Genomic DNA, 26,222 nt, shown 5'->3' on the forward strand with positions numbered 1-26,222 from the left:
CTTTCACTCCTCCTGATCCATGGAGGGAGTTGAATGGCAGGGAAAGACTCCTTTCATCTTCCATAGCCCAGGGATCCTTCACTTGGGGAATAGGTGGGGAGCAACCTCCTTCATCCCACTTTGTTTATAATGGCAGTGGTGAGAGCAGTATGGTAAAGTCCCCAGCCTCTTCTGCAGACAAGACAGTTTCTGGTCTGGGGGAACAGGTTGAGAACACTGCCCAACTGCTTCCCTCCCCTCCCAAGCTCATTTAGGAGGGAGGGGGAATAGAGGGTTAAGTCCCAAGCCTGTCCACAAAACCAGGCAGTCTTTGTTTTGGGGAAAAGGCAGGGAGCAGGGTAACTGCTCCCCTCCCCTCCCAAACCAGTCCAAGACAAAAGCATACAGGTGTAATTTTTACAAGAGAGCTTCTCTCACAAAGGAGATCTTTCAGGTGTCAACTTAAAGATCTTCTTCTGGAGGGGGCATGTTCCTGGGGAGAAACTGAAGGAACACTTGTATGCTCCTAGTTTCTATCAGGAGAGCAGCAAATCTCCTGGTAGAAACATAGGATGTATACAGAAATTATTTTTTTAACCATTTAAAGTGCTTTATGGCCATTTGGCTCCAGGAAGATTCATGCTAAGAACAATCAATCAGTGGCCCACAGAGCAGCATGGAGGGGAGCCCTCCACATGACTCTTTCTGTAGTTCTTGGGTTTGGGAAACCATAGGATTCATAAGACTTGGATATGGTCACTTCCCATTGCCATACATACTCTGACTCCACAAATCCCCTCCCACTCAGTGACTAATGACAGAAAATTCTAAGAGATCCACTCTGGACATTTATGGGTCCCTCTACTCCTTCCAATTGTTTTTTTCATTGAAAGATATGGTAAAGATTTCCATGTTATATATGTAGTCGTAGTGGAATCTCTTCAGTATCACAAATGACACCTGGTCAGTTTCCTATGGGTTTTTTCCTCCAAATATTTTAGAACAGATTACTCACCCACATTGTACTGTACAAACTATGAGGCATTTCAGTAGCTACTGTTTTCATAGATATTATAATCAGCAACCATGTTCCTCTTTCATGTGTTTTGTTTACTTTCATATACTGGATATGAGAATTCTTGCAGAGCATAAATATGTAGCTTAACTGAGATTACTTTTAAAGCAGCCATTTCTCTTGTCTATTTCAGGACCGCCTTGATTCGTTAACCGAAGTGGATGACTCGGGACAGTTAACTATCAAATGCTCTCAAAATTATTTGTCCCTGGATTGTGGTATTACTGCATTTGAATTGTCTGACTACAGCCCTAGTGAGGATTTACTTGGAGCCCTGGATGACATGACCTCCAGTCAAGGAAAAGCAAAACCATTTGAATCTTGGAACTACAGTGAAATGGAAAAAGAATTTCCAGAGTTTATCAGAAGTGTGGGATTACTTGCAGTAGCAACTGATTCTATAGGTTCAAAGTGTGATGAAGCCATTAATGTAAAAGAAACCCATTTACCTCTTCCAACTGACGATAAGAGAGAAAGCAAGGACAGTGCAGAATCACCTGAACTTTCACTGCTACCTACTGAAGACTCATTTCTCTGTCAAGGGCCTGGTACTGAGGATGGTGTCATATCAACTGACAACAAACTAGTTCCTAGTTTAGAGGAACAGGAATGCAATCTATCACACCATCTTGATGCAAAAATCAAACATCTTCACTGTGAAAACTCAACTCCAAAGAGATCCATAAGAGACTGTTTTAATTATAATGAGGATTCTCCCACACAGCCTACATTGCCTAAACGTGGTCTGTTTCTAAAAGAAGATGTATTTAAAGATGACATGGAGGTCGGTGATTTAAAAAATCACATTTCTCAGATTGCAAAGACTGAAATGAGTAGAAGCACACCCTCCTTATTAGATCCTCCAGACAGATCCAAGCTCTGCTTGGCTTTACAATCCTCTTACCCTAATAGCCCATCTGCTGTCAGTCAGTCATATGATTGCTTATATAAAATAGGTGATAGAAACCTTGACTATACAATAAAAAATCACTTTAAGGAAAGTCTTTTAAGTTTAGGCAAGTCTGATTACTACACAAGGAAAGAAAAACCAAAGCACAAAAAGTCACATGACACTTTTGAGAAGGTGACTCCAAGAAGGGCAACTGGTAGCATTTCTAACTCAGCTTCAACAATGCCGGTGGAAAAAAGGGGACACTCAGTTCTAAGAAATGGAATTCCTCTCTGTAAATCCTACTCCCTGGAGGGAACAGAAACTGATTCTACTTCCACATCATCAGATCCTTGTAATCAAAGGGATCTGAATGTCCAGTATCAAAGTAAAATTGAACAATCAAGTTCACCAACACACAGCCAAGAGGGTACATCTTCAGCTGACTCAGAACCTGTTATCAACTCGTCACCTGTTCTTCCAAGAAGTAAGAGTAAGGAATGTTACTCATCATCACCCACTTACATTAATACAAATAATAAAGCAGCTGAGGTCTGGTATGGTTCAGATGAATATTTAGCGCTTCCTTCACACCTCAGACAGACAGAAGTGTTGGCTTTGAAGTTAGAAAATTTGACAAAACTGCTGCCACAGAAACCCAGAAAAGAAACCATTCAAAATATTGATGACTGGGAGCTGTCAGAAATGAACTCTGATTCTGAGATGTATCCAACATACCACATTAAAAAGCACAAAAGACTGGGTAGGATTTCCCCAAGCTCTTCAAGTGATATAGTATCCTCATTGGGTGACAGCATTGAATCTGGGCCTCTCAGTGACATTCTTTCAGATGAAGAGCTTTGTATGCCTGCATCTTGTATTAAAAAATATGCACTAGACAAATCAGAAAGGATTTCTGCAGTGATTCAGCCAGCTGAGAACAGTGAGATCTCTGCCTCAAATAAATCTGCTTTAATTCACCAATTGATGCAAGATATACAACACCAAGACAATTATGAAATGATATGGGAAAAAATTGAGGTAAGACAGAGCTGGTGTTATATACTTCTTCACAAGGATATAATAGTATAAAAATGAAGTGTTTTTGGTTTTGCTACATTTTTGTTTTCTTTAATTATGAAAATCCCTCATTTTTTGAAATTACCTTTGTTTTTATGTGTAAGAATGGTTGTGAACTGAAGAACAACTGTGATAATTGCAATAAGTAGTTATTATATGTGTCATTCCAGTTGTCCCCAATACTATAGACACTAATCTAACATGCCCTAGTCCCATGTGCAGCCAGGGGAACCTTTGAGACACACTTCCAGGGTGTTTCCACTGCTTCAGGGGTGCCCTTTTCCCCCAAGCCTCCTTCTGCCATCTGCTGCTTGACCACTGAGAACCAGTTGAGATGTTCCAGGGGCCAACTCTTTGGCTTGTGATACTTCAGCCTTGCATCTCTCACTTAGGTCTTACCAGTCCTTGGCAAAGGCAATTTTGCCAGTTAGAAGAATTACACCTTTGCCTGATCATGCACTAGAAAAGATTGGTTCCCCCTTCTGGAGAAGAAGCCTGCCTGTAAAGTCAAAAACTTTGAAATCACACTTAGGTAGATAATAAAGAAAACACTAAGATTTATTATGAAAACAAGACCAACATAAGAAATCAGTAACCATATATTGAGATGTAAGAACAAACAAACAAAAGGAAATATCAGAACAGTAACCTGTTCTTACCCTGAATCTTAAATCCAAGAATGCCATTTCTACTCCACCAATAGCTGAGGGACTCCAGTGTTTCCCTATGCTTGCAGAGAAAAAACAAACCTAAAGACCAAGACTTGTTCTTAAGACAAAGCTTAAGTATGGTTTCTTATCTGGCAATTTACATACATCTTCATTAGATTGTGGAGGAGCTCAGACTATGTGTAAGACTTCCTGCCCACCCCAAAAATGCAATTAAAACAGGGAAAATATTTGCATCACACATGAAGATTACTAATCCAATATCCTAACTAAATTGTCTCTCTTTTAATTTCCCCACTATAAGAAATGTCATGTCTCCACCCCCAATACCTGAATAGCCAAGTAACACTCTTACCAGTTCTTTTTAATATTTAAATTAGCGTCTCCACATCAGATACTGTTGATTACCAATCTTCAGCCATTTAGGCTTTAAATCCTTTTCCAGGTTTGCGACTCATTATGTGATCCTGGCCCTAGTACAATTTAAGACATAAATGTAGATCCAATATTGCAATTCATATAAATATAAGGATGATAAGGCTAAACACAGTTTAACACTGTCTATATGCAGAGACTACACATGTCCTGTCAGTAAAACAAATTCAAGAAAATGTGCATGATATTCCACAAACCCCTCAAGCACTGTAGGTTCATAACAACTAATTTACCTGAGTCAGTGATTTTATGCTTAGCAAAGAAACTTTCTGTCAGTGGGACTTGAATACCTCTAAAATGCAGATAAATTACATGACATTTGCATGTAATGAAAAATAAAGTAGATATAGCAAACCAAAAACTTGATTGTAAGTAATTGTGTATGCATACATGTATGCTGGTGATGCTTGAATGAAATGGCACTTCTTACATTTTGGCAATTTTTAAGTGTTGCAGTGGTACAAATATCGTATTTTTTTTCCTTATTCTTGTCATATTGCATGTAGCAACATCTTTCCTTTTATTCAGTGTACTGTGTTGTTTTATCTGCCTTCCAGTGTTGTATCTGCTGTGCATAGCATAGAACAGGGCTGCCCAACTGGTGGCCTGAGGGCTACATGTGACCCTTAACAAGTTCATGTGAAGCCTCCAGGCTACTACCTGGCCACTGCTCCTCTATTCACTCTGACTCCTGCTACAATTGGGTTCTCTTTTGTTTCCTGATCTTGCTTCAGGAGGTACAACCTGCAGCACAGTGGGTGCTCATAGCACAGTGAAGCAGGAGAGTCTACAACCAGGGAGGTGAGATGGGAGTGCTGCCCAGGGTAGGCTTCCTGCATGCATAGTGCGGCAGGGGGTGTATCCCCAGAGCCCATGTATGCATTAGTATGGTCTTCAGGGTTCCAGCCCATGTGGCATGTAGTCCCCAGCTGCTGTGAAGTTGGACATTCCTGCCACAGAGGCTACATATAAAGGTGAAACATAGACAAGTTTGTACAGTCCCCAAACCAGTTCTGCAGGCCTTCTCTAAACACGTTGAAAGAGCTAGCATTTCCTCTTGTTTGCTGGCACTACCTTCTCAGAAGCATCACATCTTAATTAAGAATGAAATAGAGTTTAAGATGGCTTAGCTGCAAAAGGATGGGTTTTTTCTTCCTTACTAAAGGAAGAGGTGAACATTGGAGCAATAAGCAATATATATATAAGCAATATAGATATTGCCATGTTTAAACATGGTGATTTTTGTCCAAGGTTCTAGTATAATATCCTATCCTTCACCATTCTGGGGTGTTTTTGAGCTGATACTAAACTATGCAATATGTAATCTTCAGTATCACTTAATAACATGGCACTCAGGAAAGAGTATCTTTACATATTGCTTGGAGAATGTCTTCTGGAAGTATCCTTGAAAAACCTCAATTGTGAAAGAGCCAGAGCAGTAATTACAATTTAGAAAGAAAAAAGTCCAGATCCAAAAAAGCATAATGAAGGGAAGGTGGTGTACCTGGATAAACCTAGCCAGTCAGAGGAAAAGAACAACAAAGAATCACACTTTTGCTTCATGCAAGACCATATAAACTTGGAAAAAAATGTTTTAAGATTCTGAATATAAATGAATTTAAGAGAAGTGTTAAAATATTTCAGAAACCTACCACAGCATTTAAAAACCAATATAAAGGTTTGCCAAAGTTTCTCCCTTCCTCAACTAGCAATTCTGCCCTCTCTCTTACCCCTCCCCTCAAAAAAAAAGCCTACATTAAGTATTTTAAAGTATTTTTAAGATTTGCTTCAGTCCCTCTACCCCAGTGTTTCTCAAACCTTTGATACTGTGACACACTTTTTTAAAAATTAAAATTGATGATGTCTATATATTTTTTCAAAACATATAACATATTCCATTTTCCTGGCAAAAGAAATCATACCTATGCTGAGAAGTCCTGTTAAAAAAATAACACCAAATATGTCTTTCTTTTAGCAAAGTTAGTCTCTCTAACCATAGTTCTCAGCTTTTTTGGCTTCCCTCCATAACATTTCTGAATGTCACAGCACCCAGTTAAAAATCACTGAGCTGGATCGAAGTTCAGAATAGATATGGAGGGGGCCCTTGAGGCTAAAAAAGTTGAGAATCATTGATCTAACCAATTCAGGGGTTGGCTAAGGGTGGCAGGGGCAAGACCTTTCCCTGCTGTGCTCTGCTTTTTTCACTGACAGCCCCCTCCTGCCCCCTGCGACCTCAAGGGGCAAGGCCAGCTCCCATTGCTCAGGCTGCTCCTGCTGGATTTCATACACTGTCAGCCACCCCTGCAGTCTCTCCTGCCAGCCATGAGATGAATAGGGCTGCAGAGTGCAATGCAGTCTCTTGCCCACTCATGCCAGTGTGTGCTGCTGGGACCATTGTGTGGAGGTCAGTACAAGGGCTGCTTGGGAGTGGGAAAGAGTGGGGAAAGGCAGAAGCAGTGGCAGCAGCCCACAGGAGAACATCTGCAGGCACTGCTGGAGTAGCTGGGACAGGCACAGGGTGCCAGACAGGGACGGAGAGCATCTACCTCCTCATGCAAGGGGAACCTGTGGCACACCCCTTGGGAATTACTGTTGTACCAAGGTAGATTCTGATCTCATGTAAACTAGTGCAAACAGTTTTTGTATGCTATATTTACATTAGCATTAATGATGCAGGGAATAAAAGACTCCTTCATTGTGTGAAGTTATGAATCATCATAAAACCTATTTGAAGCATCAGTACCTATGTCACAGTAAAGTTCTTTCTTCTAATGCTTTCTCCCTTCTCTGGCTACTAATCTGAACAGAGAATCAAAAGTGTACCATTTTTAATGATCATTAATCTGCATTTACAACAAACCTACGATTTATTAGAAGGAGCCAAAAAATTCTGGTGGCTCTGCAGAGTATAAATGAACAAATTAGAGAATTTCAGTCATAAATCAGGAATGTCATTGTTAGTGACATTTTTGCTCTGGAGAAGTCAAGTCCAAATGTAAAGCTCCATTAAGCACAGCTAAAGACTATTTAAGCACATTATTATCACAGTTTCAGTGTTGCAGATTCCTAGCCTAATTTTAATTTATGGAAGTTGTAAAATAAAATTGAAATACCCTTGTTTTTGAAAGAACAGTAAACCTGAGAGAATGGAAACAATATTTTAGCTGAATTAAAGTGTAACAACTACAATTTCAAGGATACTTCATGATAGGAGAGATTTTGAATCAATATAAACCTGGCAATGCTTTCATAATAAGCAATTTGTTGACTCTATCCTAAGCTAATTATTTTGAAGCCTCCTCCTGGGCCCAGATTATGCTGAATTAGTCAGCCATTCCAATAGTGTGGGAGTTTGCGAAACATTTTCTCTGTAGGTCCAAGTTTCTGAGGGAAATTTGCCCTCATACTGTTATATTTTAAATATTTTTTTCCACCTACACATAGCCTTCTGCTCAATTCAAGTTTGGCTACATTGTCAATTTATAAAGCTGTGGGTTTGTTTGGTTTTTTAGTTTATCATTAGCACTAACCATTATTAAAAACTTGAATTATGTAGGGACACCTCTCAGCCTCATCTGTTGCCCCACATTCATTCTTTATTTGCTTTGCCCATATCTTGCAGCCAAAGTAGTGGTGTTCTTTTTTACCCACAGTGCATTGCTACTTACATTCTCGGTGTTAAACTGTACCTACATTTTGTGGCAAGGCCCTTTGCTTGTAGCACCAAGCCTCTGAATTCTATGATTCATTGTTTCCAAATATCTTCAGAAATAACTAAATTTGCTGTATGCAAAAGTGCTGTATATTTCTTTTATTGTTATAACTTAGCTCGACTCCAAAAACTGACTTTGGGTACAGATAGATTTAATACTTGTAGTGATGTGATAGGATACCCATATACACTGCCATGATGCAAATACTATGTCTGCATGATTCTGTAGCATAGGATACAAGCATAGCAAAACCATTGCAACAACTCTGCTTTCCTTCAGGCTCAAAGTTAGGGCAATGCAGCTACCTTGTATCACTACACGATCATGCTAACATCAGGGTTTAATCAAAATAGCAAAATAGCAGCAGTTCCCCCTCTCCTTTTAAAGTGGCTAAAAAAAACATTTATCCATATCCTTTTTAAAAAATGGCATCGACACCTCCATTTATTATCCATGAGAATGACCACTGTGTTAAATATGTTTATTGACACATTAAACTTATTGAAAATATTGAACTTTTAGAATCCAGCTTTCTCAACCTTATCTTTCTGATCTTTGCCATGCTAAAAGGAGAAGAATAAAAAGATTTTTAAAAACCTTTTTGTCACTTCTTAAGTAAAAATCTACAGTCCTTCTGAGTAAGAAACTTCCATTTAGAACTATCATTTTTAGAGGCAAAACTATACTTTCAGCTCAATACTATTTCAATTTTGGAATATTTCAAAATCATTTGTTGTCTTGGAAGATTTGGAAAAATAGAAACAAATTGATTTTTCCCCCCCCTTGGCTGTGTGTATAAAGCGAAAAATTAGACATTTTTCATTAGGGATGATTTTCAAATGAAAAAATATCTAACTCTTTCCTTATCAAAAGAAGCTTTTATTTTAACTACCCTTGTTAGTCCTCAATAACTGGAATGGACTAGGTATTCATATACTGTCATTCATGATGAGGTTTACCATGGAATAGTTAATAGTCATCTTTTTCTTCTTTGGCACTGCTGCAAAAAGAAGAGTGGCATATGCTTGCAAGTCTCTTTATTTAAGGAAGATGATGTCTGTTTGGCAGGCCTGTGGGTGTTGCGAATATTTCCTGTGGGACAGATTTGCAAACAGGTCCATCTGCTGAAGATAGCATTTTTGGGTGAGACAACTGAAAACATTTTAGCTCAGTGTCCTCTACGATTCCTCTCGTGGATCAGTTTCCCTTGGAAGTAAGATGGTTGTAGTTCCCAGTTCTCCACCGAGTAGAACATCTCATGAATAGGGACCAACATAATTTGTGGCAGCTCCTTCTGGACTTCACGGTCCCAGTGTGACATCGGAGCCTGCCACACTCTACTGTGAAAATCTCGCTCTTCCCCTCTCTATCATGCTGCAGGATGCAGTTTCTGTGAAAATCATGAAATCATGAATTTGATAGGTTCCTACTTATGAGCCTCCCCTAAACAACCTGTGTGGTTTGTCTGCTGCATCTGCTCAGCAATCCTTGTGTTAGCTGTCTGCTATGTTGACACATTAAAGAGAGAATACAGCTGAAACTGCTCCCCTGACGGGAGGTAATGAACACCTCTGGAATCCTGGATGGGGGGAAAGTAAGCACTTCAGGGCCTAATCAGAGAAGCTTATCCCACTGGATAAAACTGCCTCACAACTCCATGCTCCCCCAGGGCTCAGATTAGCTTTAGATCTATCTGCAGGGCTGACAGTAAAGACTCCTTCAGTGCAAGTGGAAATGGGATCGATTTTGCTCAGAAGAAACTATGGGAAAAGAACTACAAGATCAATTTTGTAGGTGAAGAGGTATTAGGGATTGGGGAATACAATGTAATTCTTGATAGTGGTGATTGATATGTGTGGTGGGAGGATACTGTACTGCACATCAGTTGCTGAGAGGGTGCTAAAAGAGAATATTGATCTGTTAGGTGGCAGTGTGTGGATTAATAGATGTGCTGGGTGAGTATGTGTGTACTGGAGATCAGGAATAATTGGAAAGTTTGAGTGGACATGAAGGGTGAGAGCAGAATCTGAATGGGAATCTGTTGAGGAGCAGAGCATAGAGAATTAGTTATCTGGAAGATGTATTAGGGAGTTGATCAAATAAGGAAAGGGACTGGAGGCAGAATCTAGATTGCTGGTAGGTGGAAAATGGGTTGAGACAGCACAGAATACATCGAGGACAGTTGTTAGATCAAGAAGCAGATAACAAATTTGAGATTCCATGAAGATACAGAAACTTGCCTAGAGATGCTTTTGGGCATCTGGGGAAGAGGCTGGGAAAGAGGATAAGAGGTGATTAGACTGATGGTGTTGAGGGCAGTGACAAACTGAATGGAGAGAGAGGGCCTGTGAGGCATGACAGCAGATGACAGATGATAAAAAACGAATTGGCTTATGCAACTGGGGGATATCATAGGAGAGGAATGTAGAGAGAGCAAGAAGATGGGGTAATCTAGGGGGTCTTCCAATTCAACCTCCAGCATGTATGCCAAATTCACTGTTCCTGTACCATCACAGGAGGCCAATCCAGCCTCTTTTTGAAAACCTTCAAATGAAGAACAATATCACAAATGCTAAAATCCCCCATGATTACTGTACTATACTTTCTAGATATGCTGGTTTACCTGCTTAAAGGAATGCTTCATCCTCTTGCTGATTTATAGAAAACTCTCACTATAATATCAGAAATGCTGTTTTCCCCCTTCTTCTAGATAAACTCTAGATCTCGTTCTGAGCTGAACATCATATGTATCACTCTATATATAATGTGATCCCCCCTTTATTTTTATTGCACCTATCTTTCTAGATCAAGCTGTACCCATCTATATTGTGGGAGTTATCCCACCAAATTTCTGTAATATTAATTTACTATTTTTTGACATGCTATGATTTCCAGATCGCCCCATTTGCTCCCTATACTCCTTATATTGGTATGTAAATCTTGTTTGTACTTGCAGAATACCCTGTAGGTTTGCCCCTTCCATCATTTTTTTTGGGACCTATTGGACACATTCAGACAAGGCTGTAAGTGCATTTTGAGGCATCTCAAAGCAGTTTGGGATGCCACAAGAGCCATGCTGTGAACAAAAAATGTTCCCTACACTGCATATTTGCAGTGCAGGCTCAAAATTTGATACCTGGAAATCCAGGTATCAAAAACAAAAAACCCACAGGAAAAAAAGTGGGGCAGGGCAAGATCCAGGACTGTGCCCCAAGGCAACCGGGTAGCCAGTCCTCCTGAGAGACCCTCTGGTTTCTGACCAGAGAATCTCTATGGTGCTTCTGCTGCCCCAACATGTGCGGCACACTCCCTTAGTGTGCTTGGGTAAGCAGAAGAGTGTGGAGCAAGGCTGTGGCATGACTGGGACCCAGGCACTGTCCCAAGTAAGTTAGGAATGTGGGGGTGGGGGGATGAGGAGTGGCAGGGGGTGTAGGGAGTGGTGGGGTTATAGGGGGATGTGGGGTTTGTGGCGGCAGCAGCCAGCTGGGCCATGGCCTGGCCGCAGGCAAAGCCTGAGGTGACGTGGGCTCTGTGCTGAATGAACCTGGCCTGGCCTGGCCTGGCCCAGCCCAGCCCAGCCCAGCCCCCTAGCACACAGCTTTCCCAGTCCTGTCCAAACCCATGCGCTAGTGGGCTGGGCTGGGCTGGGCTGAGCCAGGCCAGATCTGTTCAGCACAGAGCCTACGTCATGCAGTGCCGTGTCACCAAGGGCTGCGTCTGCAGCTGGGCCATGGCCCACCTGGGTCCTGCCACCAGTGCTGCAGGGGGTGGGTGTGGGGGCAGGGGCAGCCATGTCGTGGACCCTGCTTAAGCCCCTCCACAAACCACACATCCCCCCACATTGCACACACCTGGTGCTAGCAGCCAGCTATGCCATAATGGCTGCAATGTTGCCTTGCCCACAGTCTGTGGGGGTAGAACAGGCCCGGGCTTATATATCCTGGCCTAGCACGGCATGCTAGCCTGCCTTTAGACAGGACTGAGAGGCAAGGCTTTAGGACATTTGGCTCCTGTCCAAATGCACATTTGCTGGGTGGCCTGAGTAGCATCAGGCCAGGTCTGTTCTCCACAAGGGTCTGATGAAGATACGTGGCTGTGGTGGTGTGCCTACAAGCGGGCTGCCTCACCCTCATGGAGAATGGACCTGTCCCGACCCAGCCTGGCCTGCCCAGCTTGTATGTGCCTTTGGACAGCAGCTGCGCCTCCTGGTCCTGTCCAAAGGTGTGCTAGGATGCCATGCCAGGCCAAGTTGCATCGGGCTGGGCCCATTCTCCCTGAACAGACTGCAGGTAAAGCAGCACTGCAGCCACCATGGCTCGGTCAGCTGCTGTTCCCAGCACCAGGGGCTGTGCACCGCAGAGGGTGGGGGGGTGGGAGTGTGATGGCCCCCTGCCAAACCCCCCCCAACACCCACCCCCACTCACCACACCACCTCAACACTTCACATCTCCCTACACCCTTCCCATCTCCTTACTCTAAACCCCACATCACCCCATCACACACCCAGCATTCCCAGCTTCCAGACAGGATGAGACCTGCTGGCAGGAGGTGTGGATGCAGGGGCAGCTGTCCCCACATCCTAGTTAGTGAAGAGGACAGGGGGAGCTCTAATTTTTCTATGATAAGAAAGCCAAAAGCAAACATCAAAGCATATAGATATTTAGAATGAATTTTATGATGATGATACAGACAGTGGTAGGCTTCTAAATTGTTTTAAAATTGTAAATATACCGATAAAACATTGCCCAACTGAGCACTTTTTCCGTGTGTGTGTGTGTGTAGTGGTCTTTTGTTTTAATTGTGCAAGAATATGGATTCTGGACTATTTTAAAGAGTGAATTTGGGATTTTTTCATTAGTGAATTTGCAGTTTTTAAATAGGGAACACCAGGATTCCTGCTAGTGGGGCAAGTGGCAGGACCCAGGCAGAGGAGCCTCCTTAGGGCTGGCACCCAGGGCCCAGCTGGAGAGCAAATGAGGTGGCTGACCTCCTGGCCATTTGGGGCCAAGAGGACATGCTTTGACAGTTCAAAGCAGGCCACCACCCTGAGAACACCTTCCAGGTGATAGTTGCCTAGATGGCAGGGTGGGAACACATGGAAGCAGTACCATACAAAGGCCATCTGTGCAGCTATGGCCCATTGGCAGCTGGCTCAGAGGTGCAAATGCCCCTGCTGCAGCCATGCAGTCCTCATCTGGGTCTGACAAGTGTGCAGCCTTGGGGCCACATGTGGTCACAGGTGGCAGCAGGTCATATCCAGGCAGCAGCCTCCACTGCCAGACTGCTGCAGTGCGTACAGGGTGCAGGGAACTCTAGGTTAGGGCTGGTTCAGCAGTGCAGCTGCCACAAGGGGTAGTGTCCCCAGATACCAACTGGCTGGGCCTCAGAAGCTCCTGAGGGCAAGTAGCCCTGAGCTGCTCACCAGGGCAAGTTTTTATATTGCTGGGGCCAGCACAGGGAGGATTTTGATATTGCTGGGGCCAGCATGTGTTCTGGCCCCAGCCTCTAGCTCCCCCTGGCTTTAGAGGAGCTGGGCAGGGTCACTTTGCCCCAAGTGGCACAACTTGCCCCACACCAAAGTGTGCTGGCACTTGAAACAAAGTGGTGCTGGCACACAGGTGTGTGTGCCGAGGCAAAAATCCCTGGCACAAATTTGTGCTACTCCTATTTGAGCTGCTGCAAACATATGTGCCTTCGTGTGTGGATGCACCCATTATGGGTTTTTTTTAACCCTTCTCCAGAACTATGCCTTTCCTTTCTCCCAAACCTCATTTCTTGATTTTAGTTGCACTTGACTGTAATTTTCAGAGGGGTAACTTTGTTACTTTCCAAATTTTTAATTTTGTAATTTTACAGCTAAACCCTCTTTGAAAAAGTTATGCTTTTTTTGGGAGAGGACAGGATCACATCCATCATACAAATTATATCTACTCATAGAGTAGGTTCAACAGGTATCTGCTGATGAGCCACTCTGTAATACCAATGGTAGCATAATCACATTCAGCATTCTAGCCAGAGACAGTAAGCCAAAAATGTCTACCATGGCAATTTTTCTTGCTTTAGGAAGGAAAATTTTACAAAAATTAGGAAGTTAGTTATAAAAAAGTTTAAAGGAGGAATAAAAAATATATAAATCCTGCAGACTGTTTGAAGCTGTTTAAAAATACCATATTAGAGAAATGTGTATACCACAAATCAGAAAGGGTACCAAGTGGACCAATAAAACCCTCACATGGTTTAATAGCAGAGCTAAGGAGGCCATTTTAGGCAAAAAGGCATCCTTCAGAAGGGGAAGTTGTGCCTAAAAGAGGCAAATAGGAAAGCTCACAAATTCTGACAAGTCAAGTATGAAAGCAAAATAAGGTAGATCAGAAAATAATTTAAGGAGAATCTATCAAAAGTTACTAAAATTAACAATAAAAAAATTACTTTAAAAAATGTATCAGAAGTAAGAAGCACCATTAGATGATGGTGGGTGTAAAAGGTTAACTCAAGGATGATAAGGCTATGGCAGAGAAGCTAAATGAATTATTTGAATCAGTGTTTTCTGCAGAAGATACTGGGCAAATTCCAATGCCAGATCATTATTTTCTAGTAGATGGGTCTGAAGAGTTGGACCACCTTGAAATGATAACAAAGGGAATTTTAGAACAAATTAATAAATTAAATACTAAGTCACTAGGACCAGATGGCATTCATCCAAGAGTTCTGAAGGAGCTCAAAGGTAAAATTAGAAAACTGCTGGAAATAGTATGGAACCTATCATTATAAACAGCAGAAGACTTATGAGTTGCCAACATAACATCCATCCTCAAAAAGGACTCCAGAGGTGACCCTGAGAACTACAGACCAGTGAATCTCACTTTGATCCCTGGAAAGTTGGTAGACTCTATAATAAAGAATAGACTCTTCAGTCGCATGGACACAAGTATGATCTTCTGGGGAAGAGCCAACATAACTTGTAAAGGGAAATCCTGCCTCACAAATCTGCTAGAGTTCTTTGAAGGTGTTAACAAACATATGAACAAGGGGGATCCAGTTAATATCATATATTTGGACTTTCAAAAAGCATGCAACAAAGTCCCTCAGCAAAGGCTTTTAAAAAATTGCATTGCCATCTGACTGGCGGGAAGGTTTTTTTTTTTTTTGTTGACTGATAGCTGGTTAAAAGAAAGGAAGCAAAAGGTAGAGCTAAATGGTCACTTTTTAGGATGGAGGAAGGTCAAAAGTGGAGTCTCATAGAGATCTTTGCTGGACCCTTTTTGTTTAACATTTTCATCAATGATCTGTAAATGGTGGTGCACCATGGAATTATTTGGGGTAGTCAGGTTCCAAGCTGATAGAGATGAACTGCAGAAAGATCTCACCAAGCTAAATGAGTGGGCAAAAAATGGCAGATGACTTTCAATGTCAGCAAGCTCAAGGTAATGTACTCAGTGAAAAATAACCCCAAATGTACATACACAATGCTGGGTTCTGAACCAGCTGTTATGATTCAGGAAAGAGACCTTAGAATCATTGCTGATAGTTCTCTAAAAAGATAGGCTCAATGTGCAGATAAAACTAAAAAATGTTGGGCATCATTAAAAAGGGAGACATCATCATGCCACTATACAAATTCATGGTGTGCCCACATCTTCTATACTGTGTGTAGTTCTGATCCCCACATCTCAAAAGGGAGGTAGTAGAATTAGAAAAGGTACAGAGAAGGGCAACCAAAATGATCAAGGGCATGGAGCAGTTACTACACCAGGAGAGATTAAAGTGGCATGGACTCTTCAGTTTTGGAAGGAGGAAGCTGAGGAGGGATATGATAGAAGTCTATAAAATCAAGAAGAGTGTGGCCCAAGTGAATAAGGAATTGTTTCAGAATACAGGCAACCCCCATTTAATATGGTTTCACTTATGGCTATTTTGCTATAGTGCTCATTTTAAATTGATACCCGATTCCACTTGGCGCTCAGCAAGTTTTGTTGTAACGCTCACGGGCATCATACAACAGTCACTGAAACTGACACTAATCCTGGCAGCCCTGATTCTGGTGATTTTGATGGCTTTAGAAAGTGAAAAGTAAAAGTGAAAGTTGGTTTTGCTTAATGCTTAGTTTCACTTAAAGCTCAGTTTTTCAGGAACCAATTAAGAGCACTAAGCAGAGGTTGCCTGTATTAATCTAGGGGGCACCCAAAGAGATCAGTAGGTGACAATTTTAAAAACCAGTGAGAAATGCATTGTGTAAAAAAAGGACTAAGCTTATGAAATTCATTGGCATAGGAGGTGGTAGAGGCAGATAGCATAGCCATGTTCAAAAAAGGATTGGATAAATTTGTGGATGATTATGGTTATTAAACAGAATGGTTGGAAATGTTTCCTTTGGTATTTCTAAACCAAATGGTGGATGTAAGGAAATATACTGAATAGGGGATAGATCACTCTAGAGATATCCAGTTTAATGCTCTCTCTCTATAGCATACGTTCTGCCACTTTTGGAAACAGCATAATGGGCTAAATGGATCGTTGGTCTGACCCAGGATGGCACTGCTTATGTTTTTATGTTCTTAGAGTAAGTCTTTCTGTATAATGTTAAAAAAAAAAAAAAAAAAAAGAGAATTACAGTTTGTTCAAACAGTCTGGGTAGAAAGCTTTTTCAAGCTAGGCACCAACAGTACAACCAACAGACAGGCCCAGAAGTTTTTTGGTTCTTGTTTTTAAGGGTGTTATTACTTGTTAAGATTAGGATGTACTAAAACTAGGCAGCCTAAAGTTAGAATGCTGTCTAAACAGTTGCACGTTAAGGTTTAATGTCCTCTCTGACTTTGAGGGCTGGTGAGCAAGGGTGTGGCTATGATCTGCCAAGCTCCCCTTGCTTGCAAGTTCTCTGGCAGCTCTCCCTGAGAGACTTTGTGGCTCATCCCTCTGTCTCCCCACTGGTCTCCAAGGTTCAGTCACCACTCCTATCCCCATCTCTCCATGAGACTCTTTGCTAGCTCCCTGTTCACTTGGGGGTACCATCCTAAAGCTGAGAAACTCCTGTCCTCCTGTAGAGCCTGCAGGGGGCCTGGGCTCTGCCTGGAGGGCAGGAGAGAGGGGGAACCTGCCCACCACTTCTGCTCTCCTGGGGCTCTCCTCCCCAGGTGTTTCCTGTCAGGCTTGGAGGAGGGAGGATGGGAGAACCTGAACACCCACCACCAGCCTTGCCACTTGCCAGAATGAGCCAAGCCCTTGCACAGCCCTTGGGGTGGGACAGGAGTTTTTCTCACTCACAGGATAGCACCAACAACTGCAGGTAAACAGGAGCCAGGAACTGGGGAAGAACCCTAGAGGGAAAGGGGGTTTAGCTCCAGGGGAGATGGGGGGTGAGTCTGGAATGGGAGTGGAGGGGGAAGACTGTAGAGGGGATATGCCTCTGAGCATGAAGAGGAAGGGGGCTGGAATACTTACCTTCTTTGGGACTCCCCCAGCTGTCACTCCAGGGTAGTAATGCTGTAGAAGATGGATCATTCACATGGAGTGGCGACTAGGGATTCTGGAGGACTGCTCCCAATGTATATTGGCCTTGTGGAGCAATTTAATGTTACTGCTCCTCACCTGAAGAGGATTATCTCTATCTCTGAGATGCTCAGAGCCCACTTATCTTATCTTTTCCTGTCATAATGTGTAGATACTCCCATCTTAAGAGCCCTTAACACAGGGTCGGGTAAAATGTGGTCCATGGGCCTGGTGCGGCCTGCCAAGCCATTCTGTCCAGCCTGCGGGGCCCCTAAAAAATTTAGAAAATTAATATTAATCTGCCCGGCGCTGCCTGTCATGCGGCCCTCAATGGCTTGCCAAAACTCAGTAAGCGGCCCTCTGCCCCCAAAAATTGCCCACCCTTGACTTAACACATGGGAAATGTAACGTGTAACAACACCCTAAGAAATTATCAAAAATATTTTAATTAATTATGCAGAAGAGAGAACTCAATTTATGGAATTATGATCATCTCATCTGCTTGTTGGTTAATGGAAGAAGGAATCTTGCTAAGACATCTTGGGATGAATATAAAAATTGGTTTAACAGTTTTAAAATGGTGATTCTGTTTTTAAAGTACAATAGAAAACTAAAAGTCAGATTTGGGATTGTGAATCTCCTTTAGCATATAATAAATGCATGAAGGTCTATGAGGGGAAAAGAAGGGTTTTCAACTTACTCCAGAGTTCTGAACTGAAACACTCATTAAAATATCTTCTTCTGGAATCATTTCTCTGTGAAAGGGGATTGGGCAGTTGATTAATTCCTGTTCTGCTTCCTCCTTTTTTCCCCAAACTTTTTTTAAACCTTGTAAGAGAACTTTTCTGACCAAGATTTTTCCTTGTGACTACATTTATGTAACTAAATCTTTAGTCCAACACTGAAAAAGAATTGCTATTTTAGTGTTAACAGGATGACCTTTTCCAGATACGTTGAAAGCCTTTCAGCTTTCAAGTGGTTTTTCAATGCTAAATGTGATGGGGAGAGATGCAAAGTTCACTCCTATATATTTTTATAGTATGTCATTCCCAATTATTTAAGGTCCTGTTACATAATATACCTGGGCTACTGAACACTTCTGGTTTATTCATCTGACTGTTGGCTATTACAGGATATTCTAGAAAGATACAGTAGACTGAAAATAATCAGATCCTTCAAAATATTAAATGTTAAGAGTTTTAAATATTTAAATAATGCATTCCCACAAACTTTGACAACATTCAGTCTGTCCACTGCTTTTCAAGTAATGTCTATAAACTGGAAAGCATTCAAAGGGGGTGATTAATTTGGGAGGAAACATTAAGCCTCTTTTATGAGATTCATTCATATCTTCAAAATGTATTCAGCCTTCTATTTTCTTATTTACTTTTGTGTGCCATAATAATAATAATTGATTTCCCTCCTTTCCAGAGGGCTATGGTGAGGAAGGAGACATTTAATCACACTGATATTTAAATTGTTTTCATCGTTAAGCATCAGAGTGACCACCACCTTTTAAGATTTCAGAGCATATGGCAATTAGTTTTCAACTGAAGTACAAGTTTGCTGAGCAGTTCTAAGCCATCCCGCTTCAAGCCCTATTTGTTGCTTTCCAACAAGTGGCACCATAAGGATCCATTCTGATGCATAGGGATTCATGTCAACCTTGCTTCCAATGGGTTGCACTCCATAATTTTTGCATATAACTCCAAAATATTGAATAAATATACCGTAACTAACAAAATTCAACATGAAAATCAAGCAAAATCATGAACCCACTATCCCTTGGCTTAAATACAATACTGTATATTGGGTCTGATTCACAAAAAAAAAACACTTGCATGTCTTAAAACTTTTGGAATATGTCATAAGGGTGGATATATTTATCTATCTATGGTGCAATCCTGAGGAGTGTTTGCAGCACTTGTACATTTAGCTAAACTAGCTTTAAGTAGCTCCTTCAGCTAATGATAACAATGTTGCTAAACCTGCCTGTCTGGGTAGTTACTGAGTGGCCAGGCTGCTGAGCTCCACATTTCTGATCCTGCACTCCTTTTGTTAGTATTTGAACTAGCTGGTTTTAGGAAGTTTGAATGGTCTGAGTTGCAATGTCATATTTGTATTGGAGTGTACACATATCTGGAGAAAGGGTATTGAAGGAATCAAAGATGACTTGCGGGGCTTGGGTAATAGGATGGGTGACAAGAAACGGGTTGTGAAGTTAAGAGAAGCAAGACTAGAGGCAGATATGACAGATGAGAGGGTAGCACTGGTGATGGACATGACTAAAATGAAGGGATTTATTTTGATTTTGAGATAACTGACAAGATGCTGGGCAGATAGAGGGTGAGGCAGGAAACAGGATTTAAGGAGGGAATTGGTGATGAAATTGAGTCAGAAATTGGTAGATAAATGAAACTACCTAGTAGGAAAAATGGCTCAGTTATTAAACAAAAATCCTGAAATGAAAGTGGAAAAAGGAGGAGTAGAAGGGCTTTCTGGAGACACCAGGTGAACAAGAACTGAGAATGTGAAAGCAGAAGGCTAAAAATGAAGCTATAGGGATGTATAATGGGAGTATAAAGGAATCAACATATGAGAGTGTGGGATTAGAGCTCTCCCTTCTGCAATGCTATTTAAATAGGGGTGTCAATCACAGTTCTGCCAGTTTCTAGTTTTAAACATAGAAATCATAACTGACAAACAAGTTCATGGGTCACAGAATTTAAATTCCTGTGTGAGGTGACAAGCTTAACCTTTACTAACCAATTAGTTCTATTCAGGAGGAAATTCTGAATTAAGAGTTGTAAATTTCTTTTGTGACTTGTGGACGCGCTTATTTTATCTTAATTCATGTCAAGGATGTAGCAGAAGGTCAATATATTCACCAGTTACCCAGAAGCAAACATGTTCCATTCTAATTTAGTTGAAAAAGTTTAGGTTATTTTCCCCCATTCTTTCTGCAGCTTTTCAAAATCCTCTTACACATGGTGATGTATCACCCTCTTGAGGCCACAACTTGCTACTGCACATACTTTACAAAAATGTTGCTTTTACTGTTTAAAAACAAGAGGCATGGAAATATAAGCTTAACATAGGAATGTGCTTGCTGAAATAAACTGTAAACCAAAACTTCTACTTTTTAGTTACAAAGACCTTGTCCTTAACGAAAGCACAGGCAATAATGCATGTTGTATGTAATTTTATTTTATCCCAGCTAACATACCGGTCAAAATTATTCCAATGAGAGATTAAATAAAATATATGAGTTTAATGTCAGGCTTGTGAAATGAACCCTGTGCTTCTATAGATCTTTATGAAACCTATTAGAAAACTGAACTCAACCTACTGAAAATAGTTTAAAGGTAGCATCTAACTGCAAACACACCTTCATTTATATATGTAATAGGTAAAGAATTGAACTATATTTCAATTCTTAATTCAACCCAGTAACCTCCAAGAAAAAGAAACAAACCAAAATAAAATCTTAGGTGAGGAGTCGATCACCTACACTCTGAAAGCTGTATCTGGCCTGCAAAACTTTTGCATCTGGCTTGAAGATCTGTTTTCCATGATATTTAGCAGTGGGGGCCTCTCTCTGCATTGCACCACAGCCAGGCACCTGGGGCTCTAGCGACAGGGGGAGTACTTCTCATACCCTTCCACAGTAGGGTGGCACAGGCTCTGGTGGCAGGGGGCTTTTGTTGTGCTTAGCTGTAGCTGATTCGCAGGAAAAAGCAGCAACAGTGGACAGGTCCTAATGCCTGCACACCTCCGACCTGAACTGGGCCATTCAGGGCACAATGCTGGAAAAATTTGCTGATCCCTACCCAAGGGTATACTAGCTATACCTGGCAGCTAATGGCAAAGTTAGTGAAAATGAAATATGTAATTTAAAAGTCATAAATCCCTTGGAGCTGTTTTTAGGCCACTGACATAGGGTTTATTTCTGTGCTGTAGGTCATGCTGCAAACCTAGTGTATCCTTTTAGCTCTCAGTCCAGTACAGATAAAAATTGCCCAAGTGAGTAGAGAAGGTGTAAAACCCCATGCATGATTTAAACTTTCAGTTATGCCTATCCTGGGGAGGAGAAACTAGTGTAGCAGTCAGGTGGAATATCTGTACATACCCTGGGAACTATAGAGAGGGAAGTGGCTCCTTTCCAGCAATCCCGTCTACGTGAAACACTATGTTGCTATAGCTCATCCCTATGTTGCTACTAAACGGTAGGGTTGGAAACAACCCATGCACTGCTGGGACTGTGCAGTAATGGGACTTACTGCACAGTCAGGTGCACATATAAACATGCCCAGTTTTTATCATTCCCTGGTAGGGGCAGGTGGGAGGAGGGGCAGTTTGGATCCATAGTAACCCTAAAATCTTCCACAGGGCGTGTGGAGGAGCAGCAGCTGACTACAAGCTGGAATAGCAGCTGCACAGAGGGTGTTCCACCCCCATCTGCCACAAAGTTTCCTGAGCAAAGCCCAAACACTCAGGGCATGTCTGGCCAGGAATGATGGCAGTCACACATGGTCTGTTTTCTGGGCATGGAAATATAAAACCTGCAGTATATATAATATGGAAAATTGGCATCACTTTAACACTACTCAGGCTTATAACTAATGTACAACAGTCTGAAAATTAAGACAACTGTAGTGATTTTAAAATAATTGTTTTAGGGGAAAATGAAATATTTCCAGGTATCTTTGTATTAGCATAAAATGCTTCAACATGAACATTTATATTGGCAGCATTATAAGGCAAACTATATCAAGCAAGTAGTATTATTCAAAATGCTTCATTACAAGATTTGAGTGGATCTTTGATTTGAAAAAAAATGTGTGGGGATGGAAGATTGTTCTCTGGCTTTGCTTTTGGGGTTGTTTTCAAGCACTTATGACAAATATTCAGTGTTCTGTAAGATTATCCCTATTAAACCAAAAGAATTTAGGAGTATAAATAACTAGGTACATGGGCAGATGTAAGATTTTGAAAATGGGGGGAGGAGGTTTAGGTGTTGTAGCGCATCATTACATATAACACTATGCATATTTTTATAACTTAAGAAGAAACTATAAGCTTTAGTAGTAAGCTAGTGGCCTAGGGCAATATTATTCAGTTTAAGATTGGAGCTAAAACAGATATAAATGTATTAGAATGTACATTAATTTGCTATATCATATATTGTTTACAGAAAGACAAACCAGGCAACCCCCCCCCCCATCAAAATATGTTGTTATATTAGTCCTGCAGTCATTAGAATTAAATGGACATCTCTTTTTTAGATTCATAAAACAAAAGCTAGCCTCCTTGAGCATCTTGACAGTGCATCTGATGCTTCACTGAAGGTTATTTCCACACCTGAATTAATGTTTTTAGCTAAAGTTAAAAACAGACTGGAGGGCTATGAAGTAGAAGCTATAGACAGCAGAAATGCAGAAGAAAGGTTAGTTTGATTAACTGAATATCAAGACCATTTAAATGGAGAGAGGGGCATTAAAAGTTTAGAAGGAATCAGGCAGATTGTAATGGTCCATGAGGTCAAGTGAATTCCCCACTGCTGCCTAAATGGAGATGTTGCCACTGCCAAGCAGTTGGTTTTAAACTTTGGATGGACCAGGAATCAAAGCATGGTGCAACTTTATCACTGCCTCCCCCCCTACCCCCACCCCATCTGCCCCCCACTAGGTATATGTGTGAAACCTTTGACTCTATCCTGCAAAAACATATTACTGTGAGTAGCCACATATGTCTGGTGGAAAGTGTATGTAAAACTGGGTTGTTACAGTTCCAACTAAGAAAGACAAAAGTACCTGTGACCTAAAAATAAGGCTTTCATTTACTGTTAACTGATCTGTAAGCTGTTGGGTGATGTAGCATTATATGAATATATGACTTTAAAAAAATCTTCACTCAGAATATTTGGCTCTGTTACATGTTCACAGTGAAAAGATACTGCATAAGAGAAAGGAAGAAGAGATCAGCTTTTGCAGAATTAGGTGGTTGAGATCATCCAGATATGAACATTAGGACACTAATTCAAACTCAATCTGAATTCTTCTGTTTTTGAGGCTCGTACTGCTAGTAATTGTTCTGATTTTGTTTCTCACATTTTTCTGAAAACATATTTTTCCAGGAACATAAAACATTGCTAACAAAAATTCTCTATCCCGATTATTTTGAAAAGGTTTTTTTTTTTTTCATTTCTGTCCTCTCTTCCAACCAGACAGTGATTCTGGCAGTCCTAAAAGGCCACTATGGAATACGTAAGTAAATAAAAAATCCTGAAATAACTCGGAACAAGTTTAACATTTCTTTCATGCAGTGTCACTCACTGCTGCTGGCTCTGATTCTTCCAATCCCATGTTACTTCCTTTCATTCTTTGTTGTCTTTTAGATTTTGTCAAGCTGAAAAAAAGAAACCAAGACCTATCTTGTCCTTTCATTGCCCCTCCAAATCTCCACCGTCTTCCTTTTTCTCCTGTTTCCCCACCCCCGCTCACTAATATTCCCTATTCCTTACCACTTCTCTCTCTTAATTCCTGCCCCTTGTTCCCCACCTACCAATTGTCTCTGTCCTATAACTTGCAGGTGACCTTCTGTTTTCTGCTGCTCACACAGTTGAGTCAATCCATTCAGCTCTTTTCCTTTGTGAGCCTCTTTCCATTCTCCCTAAATGAGTAGATCAGTAGTGGAAGCCAGACAGGTATGACCAAGTTCAATGCTACAGAACTTTTCTGTCGTAGGTGTGGTGCTTAGGATTGTGAAAAAAATTACACTCCTAAGTGACATAGCTGTGTGTGCATCCCTCATATTGGTACAACTTGCACTGATAAATGAATCCTTTTGATGCTATCATTTTTGCATTAGTGGACACAGGTGGGAGTGATTTAGGTATACAAGCAAAATAATTCCTTTTTCTAGTATAAGCTCTCTCTCCTCCAGGGGGCTTTGCTAGAAGAACCATACCAGAAAAGCCTTTGAAATGCAAAATAGCTCCTTTCACCCTTTTTAAAATACTTTGGAATTTCCTGAATGGTAAGTAATTTGTAGGTGCAAACTATTATGATTAATACATAACAAAATGATCACAAGATTACAAGCAGATTAGTGAATTTAAGGAGAGCAAGCGATCAGCTAGGAATAAATAAGAATATTCTTTTCTTCTGAAATGAGAAGACATGATAAAAATGGTGACCCAAAACTAAGGAATGTCTTTAACTAGGAGTCTGTTAGACCTCTGGGTTGTTTCCCTAGTATCTATGGATCTTGCTTTCAAATGTTATACATATTTAAAACCATTTTTAGAAATTGGGGGAGAATCCAATAATGTGTATAAGGAAGGGAAGTTTATCTGGCATTTAGGAGCAGCCTAAAGGATAGTTTAACTTACCTTTTCTCCCATTCCATTATCGTCCTACCACACTATCACTTTTCAGCTGTAACACATCCTCTTGTTTAAACTATGGTCTTCCAAGGTGATTGTACTCTGGTACAAATGTTAAAAGTCTGATATAGGTTCGTATAAAATTAAGTGCTAAGTCTAGAGCTCAGCATTGAGGAGAAGTAAGTCTAAAGTCTCTTAGGCAACTGCTTTTCTAATCTCTCTGTAGTATGAGTTAAGGAAAACCAGGCAGGCGTACAATATATGGCTTGTATGGAAGTACTGAAAAATAGTTCATAAGTTTTCAAGGTGCCTCCAAGGCAAACAGGTTAGAAAGTGAATTGATTAAACATGTACAGGTCTAAAACAAAGATCAAAATGACCTGGCAAACAGGTCTGCCTTACTGGTGGGAAGTGTGCCACTAATGGGTGAGAAGTAGGAATGGATGATGTCAAATAATCGTTTAACTTACCTTTTCTCTCATTCTACTATCGTCCTACCACACTATCACTTTTCAGCTGTAACACATCTCCTTGTTTAAACTTTGGTCTTCCAAGGTGATTGTACTCTGGTACAAATGTTAAAAGTCTGATATAGGTTCATATAAAGTTAAGTGGTAAGTCTAGAGCTCAGCATTGAGGAGAAGCAAGTCTAAAGCTTCTTAGGCAGCTGCTTTTCTAATCTCTCTGCAGTATGAGTTAAGGAAAACCAGTTTATTATTGAGTATGTGTATACTGTAAATATGAAGTTGTTCTAAATGGTATATACAAAGAAGCCAAGAGCCCTTAATAATTTGTATTGGGCTTAGGGGGGTATGTTTATGCCTGTACCTTGCTTTCAGATGACCCAGCTATCACCAACGACCAGCTGGTCATGGACGTTAGTGTCTACTGCCTAGGTTTGTTTGTAGGTAGTAAACCTGACCAAGTTTTTTGTCACTGAAGTCTGCAGTCTCTTTATTGTAACAATGAGGTCTTTAGGGGCACAGTATCACTGATGGTATCCTGACAGCATACACACAGGCCATCTAAACTGAGGAAGCCTATTGTGACTGGTAACACCTAATCCCCAAACAACACTAATGGAGTTATATGACATTGATAGACTTCATCCTGACAACCTGGTGATCCTGTAAAGACCTCCATGCTCCATGCTACAAAATTCCACAAATTTGGAATGGCACAAATTGAACATGTACCAAGGCCCTAAGGATGGTTAACCTGGCAGCAGCACCTTCTTTAATACAAGATCACATTTTCCTTTCGCACTTGTCCTGCTCTTCACATTTACCTGTTTTATATAGTCACTCTGCAGTCACCTGTATTCATATAAGTTACCTGTGTCTATACTGATCACAAATAAAGTGTGCAGAGTAATATTCTGCAGAGTAACATGTTTCCGCTGCTTTCATCTGTCTGTCTGTAAGCATAGATATGAAAATGATAGCATGTGGACATAGTGCTATTACCTTAAAGGTGTTCATTAATGATTTTCAGTGAGAAAAGTACATGG

The 26,222-nt window shown here is 41.0% G+C and overlaps 1 protein-coding gene across 6 annotated transcripts in view; it reads left to right on the top strand.

Moving 5' to 3' along the window:
• AKAP6 (A-kinase anchoring protein 6) overlaps positions 1–26,222 on the top strand; it is a 471,560-nt gene that overhangs the window by 182,358 nt on the left and 262,980 nt on the right. For all 6 annotated transcript variants that reach the window (XM_059723036.1, XM_059723037.1, XM_059723034.1 and 3 more), the window contains one exon: positions 1,188–2,984. In XM_059723036.1, the coding sequence (XP_059579019.1) occupies positions 1,188–2,984 (1,797 nt within the window). The remainder of the gene's footprint in view (positions 1–1,187; positions 2,985–26,222) is intronic.

This window comes from Alligator mississippiensis, chromosome 2 (genome assembly GCF_030867095.1).
Source record: "Alligator mississippiensis isolate rAllMis1 chromosome 2, rAllMis1, whole genome shotgun sequence".
Classification (NCBI taxonomy): Eukaryota; Metazoa; Chordata; order Crocodylia; family Alligatoridae; genus Alligator; species Alligator mississippiensis.